This window comes from Colobus angolensis, unplaced genomic scaffold (genome assembly GCF_000951035.1).
Source record: "Colobus angolensis palliatus isolate OR3802 unplaced genomic scaffold, Cang.pa_1.0 Scaffold271, whole genome shotgun sequence".
NCBI classification, from domain to species: domain Eukaryota; kingdom Metazoa; phylum Chordata; class Mammalia; order Primates; family Cercopithecidae; genus Colobus; species Colobus angolensis.
In genome coordinates this window covers 1,234,206-1,251,462 of record NW_012115944.1, presented here as the reverse complement: position 1 = coordinate 1,251,462, position 17,257 = coordinate 1,234,206, and the positions used below count along the sequence as shown (strand labels likewise).

The window sequence follows — 17,257 nt, the reverse complement described above, 5'->3', positions numbered from 1 at the left end:
AGTAGCTGGGACTACAGGCGCCTGCCACCACGCCTGGCTAATTTTTTGTATTTTTAGTAGAGACGGGGTTTCACCGAGTTAGCCAGGATGGTCTCAATCTCCTCCTAACCTTGTGATCCACCCGCCTCGGCCTCCCAAAGTGCTGGGATTACACGCGTGAGCCACTGCGCCCGGCCCCTCTGTCCATTTTTAAACATTGTTTTGTTGCTATTGAGTTGTAGGAGTTTCTTATATATTCCGGATATTAACTCCTATCAGATACATGGTTTGAAAATATTTTCCCCTATTCCACAGGTTGCCTTGTCACTCTGTTACTTCTCCTTGTCTTTCTCTTTTTTTTTTTTTAAGACAGGTCCTCATTCTGTCACCCACGCTGGAGTGTGGTGACATGATCATAGCTCACTGAAGCTGTAGCCTTGGACTGAAGTGATCCTCCTGAGTAGCTGGGACTACAGGCGTGTACCACCGTGCATGGCTAATTTTTAAAGTTTCTGTAAAGACAGGTCTCACTATGTTGCCCAGGCTGGTCTCGAATTCCTGGCCTCAAGTGATCCTCCTGCCTCAGCCTCCCAAAATGTTGGGAATACAGGCATGATCCACTGTACCCAGCCTGTTACCTCTTTTTAAGTACTAAAAATACTGATGCCAAATACTGATGACTCATCTGGCATAGAAATAATTTTAGTCTTTGTTTTTTACTGAACTAATAAAATTCATTAAGCATTGTGTTGGCATGTTCTTATACATTATCTTACTATCTCTGTTCCTTTAGTTCTTTTCCATTACATGTTCTATTTCATTGTCCATCTGGCAGTGTCTAGTCTTTAAAATTTTTTTTTTAGCTTTTCTTAAGTATTAACAGAGTTAATTTTAAAGGTAACAAATTGTACTTGTTTTCTTCAAAATTGCTTTTAAATGTTGGTAATTTCTATTCCTGCATACTAACTTTAACAAGGATGCTGGCAATGATGACTATAAGACAGAGAAATGACATGATTCTGAGCTACATTTTAGAAATATTACTTTGGCAGCCAGGCATTAGACTGATTAGACGACAGAAAGACCAGAGAAGGAGAAAAGATAACTGTTGAGTCCTTGGCTTAATACCGGGGTGATGAAATAATCTGTACAACAAACCCCTGTGACACATGTTTACTTATGTAACGAACCTTCACATGCACCCTGGAAACTAAAATAAAAGTTAAAAAAAAAAGAAAACAACAACAACAACAAAGAAGACAGAAAGACCAGAGGAGGGAGGCAAGTTCATTAGCAATATTGAGAATGGAGAATATAGAAAGAATGTGAGAAACTCTGTGAAAGCTGGACCCTCAGGGTCTGGTCCTGACTGGATATAGGAGATAACGTAGATGGTGATTCAATGCTGATTCCAAGATGTAAAGCTCAAATGAGAGGAAAACTGAGGTACTATTACAGAAGAGAGGAGTCGAAGCTGGTTTGGGTGAATGAATCATCAGGTATCCTCTCTGACCACAGCTCCTGCTGAAATATTCAACAGTCTTTGCCAGCTCCAGTACCGCAGAGTACAGAGTATCTACCATAAGCCAATGTACTGCTATTATTGTATTACTGATTGCTTTTTATATTATGTTGTCTATGACATAGTTTCCTTATTACCACTACTTAAAGAGTTGTGAGGGTTAAATAAGAATATGTTTAAAGCTCTAAGCACTGTGCCCACAAAGAATAAGAACTCCAGTAAACGCATGCTATCACTTTTATACCTTTTGAAGAGTGTCTCACTGTTAACATTTGTCTTAGTGTTTTACAAAGTCCATTGCCTTCTATTAATGGGGGGATAAAAAAGGGGGGAGGGTTATTTTACTCTGAAAAAATCTTACTTTGAAACTTTGAATAACTTGCATATTAAATTTCAGCTTTCTGACATTGGTCTTATGGGAAAACATTTGTTGAGAAAAATCTGGAGTCACTGCTGAGTGGAATTTTCAGAAAGAGAACAAAGATCTTTGGAGAACATTTAAAAAAAAAAAAAGGGAAGGGAAAACCCAATTCTCCCAGAGGTTGCTGCTTTTTTATAACACTTCCTCACATTTAATACCTCAAAATGTAGAGAAAACATAAAACAGTAAAGCTTTTAAAATAGGAAATACTTGATAAAATATTTATAACTATGTCAATACAGTTGTCTTAAGTTTTGTGCTCTTAGAGTGCTGGCTTTTAAGGTGATATACAACATTTATTTTCGGGAATATCAAAACTGGCTATTTTAATTCGTTGAAATTTAAGATAAAACATTTTAAAGTGAACTCTCATTGATGAAATAGTCTTTCATTGTGGCCCTACAAATGAAATCATCTGGTTCTGTAATTTTATGAGTATCTGGGGAAGTTATTTCACAACAAACCTTTTATATACTACAAGATTAAAAAACTTAGATCATTCTACTGAATTACAATTTTTTTTTTGGCAAAGTGTTATCTAGGTAAATTTATTGGCGTTGTGGTTACTTTAATAGACCTAGTCACTTTTGAGGAAAATAATAAGATTAATTGGGAAGCTTATTCTTTAAATTTAGATCAAAACATCAAAATGGCCTAAGAGTAATTTTCTTTACTGCACTCGAGGCACTTTAAAATATTTCCAGTGAGATATCTTGCAGAGTTAGATGTCAAGATGAGAGTTTTGTTCATGTTACTCCACAGTCTTTCTTTAAAGCAAGTATATGAATATTAGAAGATTATGTGGTTTATAAACTCTTCTCTTTCTCAAAGATTATTTTTCTCTTGCAGGTCTTGTGGAAGAACTTGTCATGTATCAGCTACTGTTAAGGTTTTCAAACTTTACCAAATAAGGCTGGTTTATTAGATTTGTGCACATATCTAGAGTGACTTTATTTAATCAATTATTTTTAATTATTTTCTTATAGAGTGACTTCAATAAGTAGAGGTTTGCTTTAAAAAAAAATCACAACCAGACTACTCCAAAAAGCACAGACTAGTATCTAGCAGACCAAGGACATTTTCCAACTTTTAGGTACCCTGCAGAAGAGCTGGTTGGAGGTGAGGGGAACAACCTCATACAACTAAAACTTACAATCTACCCATATAATATTTAGTATAGGAAGTTACGTGCATGCAACCTTATCCTTGGGTTTTGAATCTACTTAAGAAGAAAATTTAACCTTACTTGTAGGGATGAAGTAATGAACAATGAGGCAGAAAAGACTGATGGAAATATTCCCTTGCAAATGTGAGAGCCAGCCAGTCAACGATCAAGATGACTAAGCAACCTCAGGGATGTGTGACTCAGTAGGCTAATGTAAGAGCATTTAGCTTCATGACATGCATCTTAGTCACTTTCATAAAGGATTCATTGTTTCAGAACAGTATGGGACTCATAAATGGTGTGAAGCATGGATTTGATAAAAATTAAATTTATTGCTTTGATAAAACCAAGTTAACTGTGGCAGGGCCAATTTCACAGAAATTCTGCCAATGAATCAGACTATCATTTCTACATGTGCCCTCCAACCTAGTGTCTATTAAAGTAGCTAATAACTAAACACAAAGCCTCTGAATGGCCTTTTATGGAATGAGATTTAGTAAAAGTTCTAAGGAACCAGCATACATTGAGAAAGGAAGTTTTAATTAGCAATATATAATTTTTTCAAGTAGAACAGTGTGGTTATAATTTAATACCAGGCAGGTTAAGGTCTCAATATTAATAATTTGTTGTTAATTTAACCCAAGTAGCTACCATTCGAAGTCACCAGGCTAGAATTTGCTTTCTATATTTTAACTCCTCCTAGTTCCCTTTATATAACCCATCATAAGATTTATCACATTTATCCATAAAAATAAACTATTTCTTCCTTCCTTGTAATAGGCAGCAAACCTAGTTTCTATCTTTCTCTGCGGAATGAGAGCTTTCATTAAGATGATCAGAAAGAGTGGACATTTTCAGGTGGATAATTTTTAGCATAACTCCACATTAACATAATGGTGATTAAATTTAAAAATATGAACCCCAAAATAATTAAAAAAAATTTTTTTTTTGAGACTCTGTTGCCCAGGCTGGAGGGTAGTGGCATGATCTTGGCTCACTGCAACCTCCAACTCCTGGGTTCAAGCAATTCTTAAGCTCTCAGACTCCTGAGTAGCTGGGACTATGGGCCCACGCCACTATGCCTGACTAATTTTTCTATTTTTTTTTTTTTTTAGTAGAGATGGGGTTTTACCATGTTGCCCAGGGTGGTCTCAAACTCCTGACCTCAGGTGATCCCTCCGCCTCAGCCTCCCAAAGTTCTGGGATTACAGGTGTGAGCCACCATGCCCAGCCTAACTTTAAAATTTTAAGTTAAAAACTTTATTAGTTGGCCAGGCGCGGTGGCTAAAGCCTGTAATCCCAGCACTTTGGGAGGCCGAGACGGGTGGATCACGAGGTCAGGAGATCAAGACCATCCTGGCTAACACAGTGAAACCCCGTCTCTACTAAAAAATACAAAAAACTAGCCGGGCAAGGTGGTGGGCGCCTGTAGTCCCAGCTACTCGGGAGGCTGAGGCAGGAGAATGGCGTAAACCCGGGAGGCGGAGCTTGCAGTGAGCTGAGATCCGGCCACTGCACTCCAGCCTGGGTGATAGTGCGAGACTCCGTCTCAAAAAAAAAAAAAATTAGTTAAATTAATTCAAATTAATATGTATCAAAGACATTAGGTTTTGGGACTAGAAACGGTGCTTGTAGTAGGTTAGCTAGCTATATACTCTGTACTAGTACACAATCTTCTATGACTTTTATCGTTAGTATTCAAGCTCTTGGAGGGTTGACAGCTAGGAATCTATTAAGTTGCTGCAATGAAACTTTGGACAGTAGACTCATATGACCTCTCCCTTGTTGGGCCAGGTTTCTGGAAACATCAATTTTTGTAGAACAGTTGTTCAAAACAGCTGTCTTGAAGAGTAAAAAAAAAAAAAAAAAAAGAGGACTTTTTACTAATGAAGCAATGTTGATGTTAATATCCCACTTGGAGATGTTATCCCAACAACTTCTGCTTTAGCTGTCAAAAGACTACCATTATCATCAAACAACTGCAGTTACTATTAAGGCAACTGGTAAATGAATTATGCCTGTACTCTTAAATCATGTTCATGAATAACATGTAACCAGCTCTCAAACTATGCATTTTTGCACTTTTGTAAATAGACCGTATGGACCTTGAGGCATAAAGCTTATTTTCAATTACAATGACATCTTCTAAACTAGCGTTTGATTTTTTAAAAATTATACTTTAAGTTCTAGGGTACATGTGCACAATGTGCAGGTTTGTTACATATGTATATATGTGCCATGTTGGTGTGATGCACCCATTAACTCGTCATTTACATTAGGTATGTCTCCTAATGGCATCCCTCCCCCCACTCCCTCCCCACAATAGGACCCAGTGTGTGATGCTCCCCTTTCTGTGTCCAAGTGATCTCATTGTTCTATTCCCACCTATGAGTGAGAACATGCGGTGTTTGGTTTTCTGTTCTTGCGGTAGTTTGCTGAGAATGATGGTTTCCAGCTGCATCCATGTCCCTACAAAGGACACGAACTCATCCTTTTTTATGGCTGCACAGTATTCTATGGTGTATATGTGCCACATTTTCTTCATCCAGTCTGTCACTGATGGACATTTTTGTTGATTCTAAGTCTTTACTATTGTGAATAGTGCCACAATAAACATATGTGTGCATGTGTCTTTATAGCAGCATGACTCATAATCCTTTGGGTATATACCCAGTAACGGGATGGCTGGGTCAAATGGTATTTCTAGTTCTAGATCCTTGAGGAATCGCCACACTGTTTTCCACAATGGTTGAACTAGTTTACAGTCCCACCAACAGTGTAAAAGTGTTCCTATTTCTCCACATCCTCTCCAGCACCTGTTGTTTCCTGACTTTTTAATGATTGCCATTCTAACTGGTGTGAGATGGTATCTCATTGTGGTTTTGATTTGCATTTCTCTGATGGCGAGTGATGATGAGCATTTTTTCATGTGTCTGTTGGCTGTACGAATGTCTTCTTTTGGGAAGTGTCTGTTCATACCCTTTGCCCACTTTTTGATGGTTTTTTTTTTTCTTGTAAATTTGATTGAGTTCTTTATAGGTGCTGGATAAACTAGTGGTTTTAAAAGTGCGATCTGCAAAATCACCTGGAAGGTTTAAGACATGGCTTGCCAGCCCCACTCTCAGAATTTCTGATTCAGTAGGTGTGGAATGGGGCTAAAGAATCTGCATTTCTGAAAACTTCCTAGGTAATGTCACTACTGCTGGTCCCAGGACCGCACTGTGAGAGCCACTGAACTCGCCTACTGCAATAGTCTCAGTGAGAGGCAGTATTGAAGGAGGTGAAAAGTAGTTGGATTTGGGAGCTCTCTGGAGGTATAGAGCCAACAAAACTTGTTTTTAAACATTGTGATCCTAAAATAAAATAAAAGCGTCATCTGGAGATCCCTAGATTCTTGAGATATGTTCTTGGAGTTCGCAACGTCAAAACTATATTTATAGCACTAAGAGGTTATTTGCCTTTTTCCACTCTCATTCTTTCACAAGTGTACAGTGGAATTTTCCACAGCTGACATAACTTTAACATGTAATGGGCCTATTATTTACAAAAAATGAATAAATGAATATTTCAATAATCCCTATTATTATTTTAAAACATATTATTTTAAACAAAGTACTATTTAATGTATTATTTTTAATTTCTAATATGATAATATCAATTTATTCCATATAAATATAAGATCAATAATTTCTTTTTAAAATGAGACAAGGTCTCCTTCTATCACCCAGACTGGAGTGCAGTAGAGCAATAATGGCTCATGGCTCACTGCAGCTTTGGCCTCACAGGCTCAAGTGATCCTCCCACCTCTGCCTCCTGAGTAGTTAGGACTACAGGTGTATACCACCCTGCATGGCTATTTTTAAATTTTTTTGGTAGAGATAGGGTCTTTCTATGTTGCCTAGGCTGATCTTGAACTTCTGGCTCAAGTAAGTCTCCCACCTTGGCCTTCTAAGGTGCTGGGATTACAGGGACAGCCATAGCCACCTGTGCAATTTTTTTTAGGAATACAAAAGGATCCTGGGACCAAAAAGTTTGAGAAACATTGCTCTTAACAGAATAGTACAAGATTCTGTCTATACAAAGTTCCCAATCAATGCACGGCTTGCCACCTCAAATGTTCTTTAGACATATATCCAGAGCATATTATTTCAGACAGTCTCTATACTTGAAATCAGTCAGTCAATAAACTTAGTTATCTAATGGGTACACTACAGTGTGTATAAGCACTAGCTACTATCTCTAGGATCATTTAAAACCAGAATTGTGATTAAAAAACTATTTTCAGAATAAAATACCTAGGAATACAGCTAACCAGGTAGGTGAATTATATCTATAAAGGAGAACTACAAAACACTGCTCAAAGAAATCAGAGATGACACAAACAAATAAAAAAAAAATTTCATGCTAGTGAACAGGAAGAATCAATATTGTTAAAATGGTCATACTACCAAAAGTAATTGGTAAGATTCAATGCTATTCTTATCAAACTACCAACGACACTTCACAAAACCAGAAAAAAATGATTTTAAAATTCATATGGAACCCATATGAAAGAGAGACCAAATAGCTAAGGCAATCCTAAGCAAAAAGAACAATGCTGGAAGCACCACACTACCTGATTTCAAACTATACTACAGGACTACCATAACCAAAACAGCATGGTACTGATACAAACAGACACATAGACCAAGAGAACATAATAGAGAACCGTAAAATAAGACTGCACACCTACAACTACCTGGTCTTCAACAAAACTGACAAAAACAAGCAATAGGGAAAGGACTCCCTATTTAATAAATGGTGCTGGGATAACTGGCTAGCTATATGCAAAGATTGAAACTGGATCCCTTCCTTACACCACATATAAAAATTAACTCAAGATGAATTAAAGACTTAAATGTAAAACCCCAAACTATAAAAACCCTGGAAGACAACCTAGGAAATACCATTCTGGACATAGAAATGGGCAAAGATTTCATGATGAAGCCACCGAAAGCAATTCCAATAAAAGCAAAAATTGACAAACAGGATCCAATAAAAGTAAAGAGCTTCTGCACAGCAAAAGATACTATCAACAGAGTCAACAGACAACCTACAGAATGGGAGAAAATTTTGCAAACTATGTCTCTGACAAAAGTCTAATACCCAGCATCTACAAGGAACTTTAAATTTGTTTAAGAAATTTAATTAATTAAATTTAAATTAATTTGTTAAGAAAAAACAGACAACCCCATTTAAAAAAATGGATAAAAGACATGAGCAGTCATTTTTCAAAAGAAAACATACATGAAGCCAACCAGCTTATGATGAAGAGCTCAATGGCAGAACACACAGACACAGAGAGGGGAACATCACATACTGGGGCCTGTTGGGGGATCAGGGAGCAAGGGGAGGAACAGCATTAGGACAAATACTTAATGCATGTGGGGCTTAAAACCTAGATGATGCGTAGATAGGTGCAGCAAATCACCATGGCACATGTATACCTATGTAACAAACCTGCATGTTCTGCACGTGTATCCCAGAACTTAAAGTAAAATTATAAAAAAAAAAAAAGGAAAAGAGCTCAATGTCACTGATCATTAGAGAAATCCAAATCAAAAGCACAGTGAGACACCGTGTCATAACAGTCTGAAAGGCTATTAATAAAAAGCCAAAATATAACAGATGCTGGTGAAGCTGTGGAGAAAAAGGAAGACTTATACACAGTTGGTGGGAGTGTTTTCCACAATCAGTTCAAACACTGTGGAAAACAGTGTGGCAATTCCTCAAAGACCTAAAAACAGATCTGCCATTCAATCCAGTAATCCCATCACTGGGTATATACCCAAAGGAAGATAAATTGTTGTCATACAGACACATACACACATAGGTTCACTGCAGCACTGTTCACAATAGCAAAGACACGAAATCAACTTCAATGTCCATCGATGGTGAACTGGATAAACAAAATGTGGTACATATACACCATGGAATACTATGAAGCCACAAAAAAGAACGAGATCATGTCCTTTGCAGGAACATGGACGAGGCTGGAGGCTGTCATTCTTGGCGAACTAATGCAGGAACAGAAAACCAAATGCCTCATGTTCTCACTTATAAAGGGGGAGCTAAATGATGAGAACACATGGACACATAAAAGGGAACAACAAACACTGGGGCCTACTGGTGGGAGAGGAGGCAGGAGGAGGGAGAGGATTAGGAAGGACAATGAATAGATACTAGGCTTAATACCTGGGTGATGAAATAATCTGTACAAGAAACCCCCATGACTCATACCTATGTAACAAACCTGCGCATGTACCCCTAAACTTAAAATAAAAGTTAAAAAAAGTCCTGTTTCATAGAACTTGCTGGAGTACTCCTTTACAATGTGGAAAGATACACCTCTATTCTAAAGTGGAAAGACAAACCTTAATGCAGACTAAAAAAAGATTTTCAATCATTTTATTACTTTTTTGGGGGTAGTTTCATTTTAATCAAAATCAGAAGAAAAATATGTCAAACTGAAATATGACTGCAATTTGTATATTCCTTTAAATAAAATTAGAAAGCATGATGTGACGTTTTTAACAATTATTCCAGGAAAACAAATCTGATTCTTTTTCTGAAATAAAGTACAACATTGTGGATATAATAATCACAAATTATAAAGGCTTGCCAAGCAGATCTGCAGAAACATAAGGAAAGCTTATCTGCCCAAGTTAGCTTTCCTTTCTTGATAATGTGTTTTAAGTTGTATCCTAAGCCATACAATTCATTTGTAAACAATAATCGAGACAACATGTTACTTTTTGAGAGAAGATTATTGTTTAGGGAGTCTTAAAATCTGAAAATTCGGAATTAAAGTTATTACTAGTTTTAGCACACTTTACACTGCTAAGTAAACACCTTGCTTCTTATGGCTCAATGTACCCAGCTGGATGGCATGTTCTAACCATTTAGACTGCTAAAAGGAAAGGTCTTGAAAAATAAAGATGACTTCAAGGAACTGAAATACTAACATCATAGCATCTTCATCAATGGACAAACTCCAGCTTAAATATTAATGTAAACAATAAGTTAAGTAAGACATTATTTGCAAGGAATATGAAATTAGTATTTTTAGAAATTCATTATTCAGGTAAAGCCCTTCCTAAAGATTTAGGTACGTTTTGGGAAAATCTCTGAATGTGCTTTTGTTGTTTCACTGAATGTTTCAGCTGAAGATCAATGTAATGGAAAATATCTCTGTTGCATTCCAGGTAAAACTGGTATTTGTAAACATCAAGCTCACCAGAATGTATCTGTTAAAACACTTTATTAAATCTTCAGATACTAGAAGCAGATAGGTGCTATCACATATCAACAGAACTCAACATAAAGGTTTCCCAAAAATTTCACTGCTGAACTCTGTCAAATAATTTTGTTTTCTATATAGTATAACATCTATTATTCAATGGCTAGTATGCAGAAAATAAAGTCAACAATGTCAGTATGTTTTTTAGTAATGAGATGCAAGATGATGCCAATGTGGCAGATTTTCAGTCAAATCTGAAGGTCCATATAGATCAGTAGTTCTGTCCAATCTTCTTTATTATGGCTGTGCATTCCGGTCGGGGCACAAATCAATTATTTGGTCTCTTGATCAAATTTGTTCAGGCTTTAGATGTAATCAATCTAAAATAGTGCTTGATATATTTCCATTTTCTGGACTGTAAATACACAATTGCATATGCCATGCAACTGGTATATGGCAAACTGAAGAACTGGCAAGCAGGATGGACAAAAGGACTGGGAACTAAAAGTATGATTGAGGCTATCAACTAACTGCTGTTGATGGGAGGTATGGTAATTGTTGCAATACAATCAATTATTTTATGCTCCTATTTGCTTAGCCATCACTGAAAAACTGTTAGCACAATGATGTCTAGAGCGGACAGCGGACACGTACAAATTCCTTCCCGTGGGAATTATGCATGTGGCACTATACTGCTTAGAGCAGGGAACAGGACAACCAGTGAGGAAGAGAGCTAAAGAACGTTGAAAATAATCCGTAAACACACTTTTGGTAGAGATAGAGATTGCTAACATACCAGATCAAGGAGACTATCTGTTAAAAGCTATCAGAGACAGTTTGGTTCATTTTGAGCACATGAGAGAGACAGAAATACCAGTAAGAGGCTCCTCAACTAGACCATCATTATAACAAAATGAAAATCTTTAAAAAGATCCAGTGCCAGCTTGGAGAAGCATGTAGCACGCCACAAAGCAGGTAAGGCAACAGGTGCCTGAGTGAGAAAAGGATAGGTTATGCAGAACTTGCTAGGCCAGGATCATAGGTACTTTCTAAAAGATCAAGATAATAAAAGTATTATATGTTACTAGAACTAGTCACTAAAACAAACATGAAAAAAAATCCCTAGCAAAATACAGCTTGAGTATCCCTTATCTAAAATGCTTGGGATCAGAAGTGTTTTGAATTTCAGAATTTTTTGGACTTCGGAGTATTTGCATATATATAATGAAAGATCTTGCAGACAGGACTTGGGTCTAAACAAGAAATTCATATGTTTCATACACACCTTATACACATAGCCTGAAGGTAATTTTACTCAACATTTTGTGAAACAAAGTTTTCACTGTAACCCATCACATGAAGCTAGGTGTGTAATTTTCCGCTGTGGTATCATGTTGGCACTCGGAGTTTTGGATTTCAAAGCATTTTAGACCTTGGATTTTCAGATTAGGAATGCTCAACCTGTACATGATGATCAGCACAGCTCACCTGCAATATTCTTCTGAAATCCAAGATCTTAAAAAAGTCATTTCCCCCATTACCACAGCCCCTTTACATTTGTCTTCTTTCAGAATTTCGAGGAACTAATGCTTCCAAATGTTGATAATTACACAATGCCTGTCTATGAGGAGTACAATGTATTTGTGTTTATCTTTCTCTAGACTCAGCAGAAATGAACTGGTCACATGCTAAAATGATCATTTCACTTTTTAAGGGAGGTTTAAGTAAGTATGGGAATAGGAAACAAAGGAACTTTTTGGCTTTTTCCCATTTCCATCTGTTCCCGGGCATCCTTAAAGCCCTTCTGTGGTTCTAACCTCTTAAATCCTGCTGTGTGCGAGCACCACCCATACTCTGTCTTGGCATTCGTAGAGAAGTTCTCAAAGGTGTATGTCTCTGCTCATCCAGGTAAGCAAGGTCTTCCAAGTGGGCAGAGCTGGTGGCTGACAAGAAAGAAAAGTTTAGTTAGAATGTTCAAGTTCAGAAAATGTCTTTCAGCTAGTCTGTATCTCCAGAACTTTGGAATCAGGGCTTACTCCAGCCAAAAAATATATATGCAAAATATGTAATACATATAAAATACATGTATTTTACATCTTTAAAAATCCAAGCAAGTGGTTTGTAAAAAATATTAACCCTTCGTTTCACTTGCTACTTTAAGACAGTACATAATAAACCTGTGCTTGCTAAGAGGTTCTATAACCTTAAACAGAGGGATTAAATATTTCCTATTCAAAAAGCAAAACAAGCTAAGCTAAACATAAACCCTTACTTCATATAAGAAATAGATAATGGTAGATGTGGAATTTAAAATGAAAAACAAAATGCTAGTCCAAAAGCTTAAAATGCCATCTTGCCTCTGAATGTCTGGATCATGAAAACTGCAGAGACAGTAACAAAAAGGAAGCTTCTTTGTTATCAAAAGAAATAGTAAATGGGTTTTTACTAAAAACTGAGTGAAAGAAAAAATTAATTTTACAAAAATGTTTCAAATTATAAGAAATACCAGAGTATCCATTTTATTGTTTGAAAATATTAGCTACCAGTGGCTGGTGCTAGTAATTCCAGGACTTTGGGAGGCTGAGGAGGGTGGATCGCTTGAGCTCAGGAGTTCAAGACGAGCCTGGGCAACATGGCGAAACTCCGTCTCCACAAAAACGCACAAAAAAAATTAGCCGAGCATGGTGGTGTGTGCCTGTAGTCCCAGCTACTCAGGAGGCTGAGATGGGAGGACTGATTGAGCCTGGAAGGTCAAGGCTGCAGCAAGCCATGATCATGCCATTGCACTACAGCCTAGGAAACAGAGAGAGAGACCCTGTTTCAAACACAACAGCAACAACAAAAACACAAAAAAAGGAAGAAAATATTAGCTACCAACTTATTACTAACAACTGGTTTGAGTTGGTGAGAGTGAAAAAAAAAAAAAACCCTCAGATTATCCTTTCATGGCTGCTGGGTCTCAAATGTTTTGCCACCAAATACCTGGGGAGTATATTTCTGTATATGAGAAATAGTAAGATGTGTTGAGATTACATGGTCATTTGCCTCAAAGACTTTAACCAAAATTTTAATCAAGAAATCCAATTTTGCCGCCAATGACATATACTACCTTACCTAATAGCTGATTATAAATAAGCTATTAAATATAAATTAAGAAGGAAAAGAGGAAGGGGAGACAGCTCAGAATTCCCTCAGCATAAGGAAACAAGAATTACGACAGTAAGTAAACTTACATCTCCAACCTCATATATAAGTTGTTTATGACGATTGACATTGGGTACTGATATTCATTTGTTAACCTGTTCATTCACTTAACAAATATAACAAAATTGTTAAAAAAAAATGTCAACACTGTGCCATAACAATACTTTTACCATAGTTTCTAATCAGTGTACAGGAAAGAAAAAAGATGAGCAAGGAAACATTTTACTAAAGAATGTAGCAGACAGCAGTCCAAAGAATATTTTATTAAAATTACTGGAATGGAATGGACCTTAAGGGCTGTCCCATCCAACACCTGTGTATTGCTCAACTCTGTTATCTCTTTCAATGTAGTTGTATAGCTTATGCCTGAACATTTACAATGGTGGGAGCACACTATCTCTTGATACACCATATTTAAACTTTGCATAACTCTTGTTATTAGCAATATGGTTCTGTTTCTCTACCTCTTACCATCTCTTTCTCTTGATGGTATAGATGATTCTTCTGCTTATATCAAAAAGAAGAAGGAATAATCTTTTTAAAAGTTTATTACTAAGGTGAAAAGAACTAAAAGGAATGAACACGTATTTATTAAACACCTGTAATGTGCTGGGTAGTGTGTAACATGCTTTTCTTGAATTATGGCTTTTATTTTAAAGGGAAACAAAACAATCAGAAAGTGTAACAATGAAGACATTCTGTCCAGTCTCTTAAGAGAAATGCATGGGCTACTTGCCTGGAGAGATGCTTGGAAAATTCTTATGTCTTTGCTAAGAATCCCTATGGGTAATTTTTGGCCTCTCCTATATTAGGACAATAATATTAGGATAGTCTGAGCACAACTATTCTCCTACTTTTACTAAAACTACTACCACAAGTATCATCTCCCTTCCCTTCATAGATATTTTGAACATAAATATTACCTAAAACTTACTAAGTAGTTACAAAACATTAGTCATTATATGAATCCTTTGTATTAGGATATCCTACTTTTCACAGATATAGATTCCAATTCATATGTATTCCACAGCAGCTCTGAAAATGGGTCATTAATCCCAAACAGAGGCCACACCATTGGCCCAGGGAGACAAGTCAATTGATTAAGAAGACTGATATAGATTGAGTATCCCTTCCCTGAAATACCTGGGACGAGAAGTGTTTTAAAATTTTGAATTTTGGGGGAGATCATGAAATATTTACATTATACCTACTGGTTCAGCATTCATAATCCAAAAATCTGAAATATGAAATGCTCCAATGAGTATTTCCTTTGAGCATCATGTCAGCACTCAAAAAGTTATGAATTTGGAGCATTTCAGATTAGGGATACTCAACTTGTAACTGATTCTAAGCAGAAGCTTTCACCAAAAATCTTCCTCTGTACAAGGACTACATAGAGCTCAGAAACTGTTCCAACTATTGAAACAGAGTAAACTCTTGATATCATGACATTGAGGGTATGGTAAATATATTTGGGAGTGATGTTGGCAACAGGAGAAAGAAATGAATTCCTGGTTTTTTTTTTTTTTTTTGAGACAAAGTTTCATTCTGTCGCCCAGATTACAGTGCAGTGGTGTGGTCATGGCTCACCGCAGCCTTGACCTCCCAGGCTCAGGGTCTCCTCCCACTTCAGCCTCCCAAGTAGCTGGAACTACAGGCACACACCACCATGCTCTGCTAATTTTTTAAAATTACCATTTGTAGAGACAGGGTCTCTCTTTGTTGCCCGGGCTGGTAACGACTAATTTGCTCTTTTCCTGTGCCTCTCCAATGCCAGCAAGTCACACACACTATTAGCAGCTTCCTTTCCATATAATACTATAAAAACAGGTACTTTCTCAACACAAAAAGTTGAGAAATCTTTTACCTTTATACCATCTCCCCAAATTACTCAATTACATAACTTTAATATTACAATGAAGCTTTCAATCCATGTTCTCAACATTCAAGACACAATGATAACCCAGTTTCTCCTTGCAAAGGCAAGGTGATACATTTTGGTGGCATTTTGCTTGGTCATAATAGTCCAACAAAGGCAGTGGAAGGGAGCTACTGATTATCTCTGCATTTGCTGCTCCCCAAAACATGCCTGTAGCAAACTGAAATACTGACCCCAGTTCTTCAGCCTGTCCTATATACATGCTCTTTCTCATCTGTCTTTGCAGTTCTCCCCACCAGACCTTGAATCCCATTTTGCAGTAATTCCCACTAGAGGTTGAGCACACTTCCCTGCCCTTGACTTTGGGTTTGATCATTTAACTCGCTTTAACTAATGGTGTATCAGTAGATGTGATACAAGGAAGGATTTAAAATGTGTTTGTGGAATTGGGCTTGTCTTTTTTGGTTCTGCCAACACTATGAAAGAATATGTTCAGTTAGTCCACTGGTCCAAGGAGGACAGAATAAGATGGATCTGGAGCCAGTCTCCAGCTTGGAGCCAAACCTAACCAAACTGCCTAGACCAATCAACCCTTAGTTAACCTGAGATGGGTAAGTAAAAATAAATGATTATGTTAAGCTGCTATATTTATGTATAGTTTGTTACACAGCATTATTGTACCAATAGCAGAGTGATACACCTGTTGATCTTTCAACATCTGAGTATGGCTTAGGCTGCAGTATTCTAATAGCTCTACGTGAGCAGGGACTATGTCTTATTTACATTCTATTCTCAGCAAATGCATTATGCCTGGCATAAAATAGGTGCTCAAAAAATGCTTATTAAGTTAATTTATTGAAAGGGGACCAAGGGCTGTTTGGGTAAAGTATGGTTTCAAGAATAGGCTAGCTGACTTTCTTTTGAATTGTATCTACAAAGGCAGAGGAAAATTCTTTCCTGTTCTATAACATGGTAGATTATACTAGCATTATTTTGTTTAAAAGGTAGAATCAGCTAATTTCAAGAATAAATACAACGAAAAATAAACAACTCAGATTTGATTTACAGAAAAAGTGATATTCTGTGAAATATAACTGGCACATTTTATGGTACTTTAAGCTTTAAAGATATTTTTATAATTAAGTGTTTGAACCAACTTTTATATACAATGTAACTCTGAAATGCCCAATTGTTTTACTGACACTTTGGACCGGTTATCATAAAGAGTGCCAGGATGTGTTCTGTCTGCTCAAGATCTCTGCTTTTATTTGATCTTCACTTAGTTACAATATGTAATTATCCTACTTTTCTATCTTAAATAAGCAAGATTTACAGTAAAAGCTCTTTTTAAAAGATTTCTTGGCAGGCTGAAAATTCAGTCAGCTCATCACTATTAATAAATGCAGAGTTTTATATTTTACAACATTAATGTTCTTCTCTGTGCTCAACTATGATAAGAGCTGATTAAAATGTGCTTAACAATACACATGTTTTATATTTCCTGTCTTAGTTATATCCAGGTCTACTGGAAACCCAGCTAAAGGAATTTATCCAATTGTAGATATAATTTCTATAAGGAAATAAATATTTGAAAGCTAGTGTAGGGAACTTAAACTAAGAAAGGGAAGTCAGGCCGGGTGCGGTGGCTCAAGCCTGTGGTCCCAGCGCTTTGGGAGGCCGAGACGGGCGGATCACGAGGTCAGGAGATAGTGACCATCCTGGCTAACACGGTGAAACCCCGTCTCTACAAAAAATGCAAAAACTAGCCGGGCGAGGTGGCAGGCGCCTGTAGTCCCAGCTGCTCGGGA

General features: G+C 37.0%; 1 protein-coding gene across 1 annotated transcript in view; it reads right to left on the bottom strand.

The window, feature by feature from the left end:
* TANC2 (tetratricopeptide repeat, ankyrin repeat and coiled-coil containing 2) overlaps window positions 1–17,257 on the bottom strand; it is a 478,795-nt gene that overhangs the window by 152,025 nt on the left and 309,513 nt on the right. Inside the window, exon 9 of the mRNA XM_011947922.1 lies at window positions 12,184–12,309. Coding sequence (XP_011803312.1) covers window positions 12,184–12,309 — 126 coding nt within the window. The remainder of the gene's footprint in view (window positions 1–12,183; window positions 12,310–17,257) is intronic.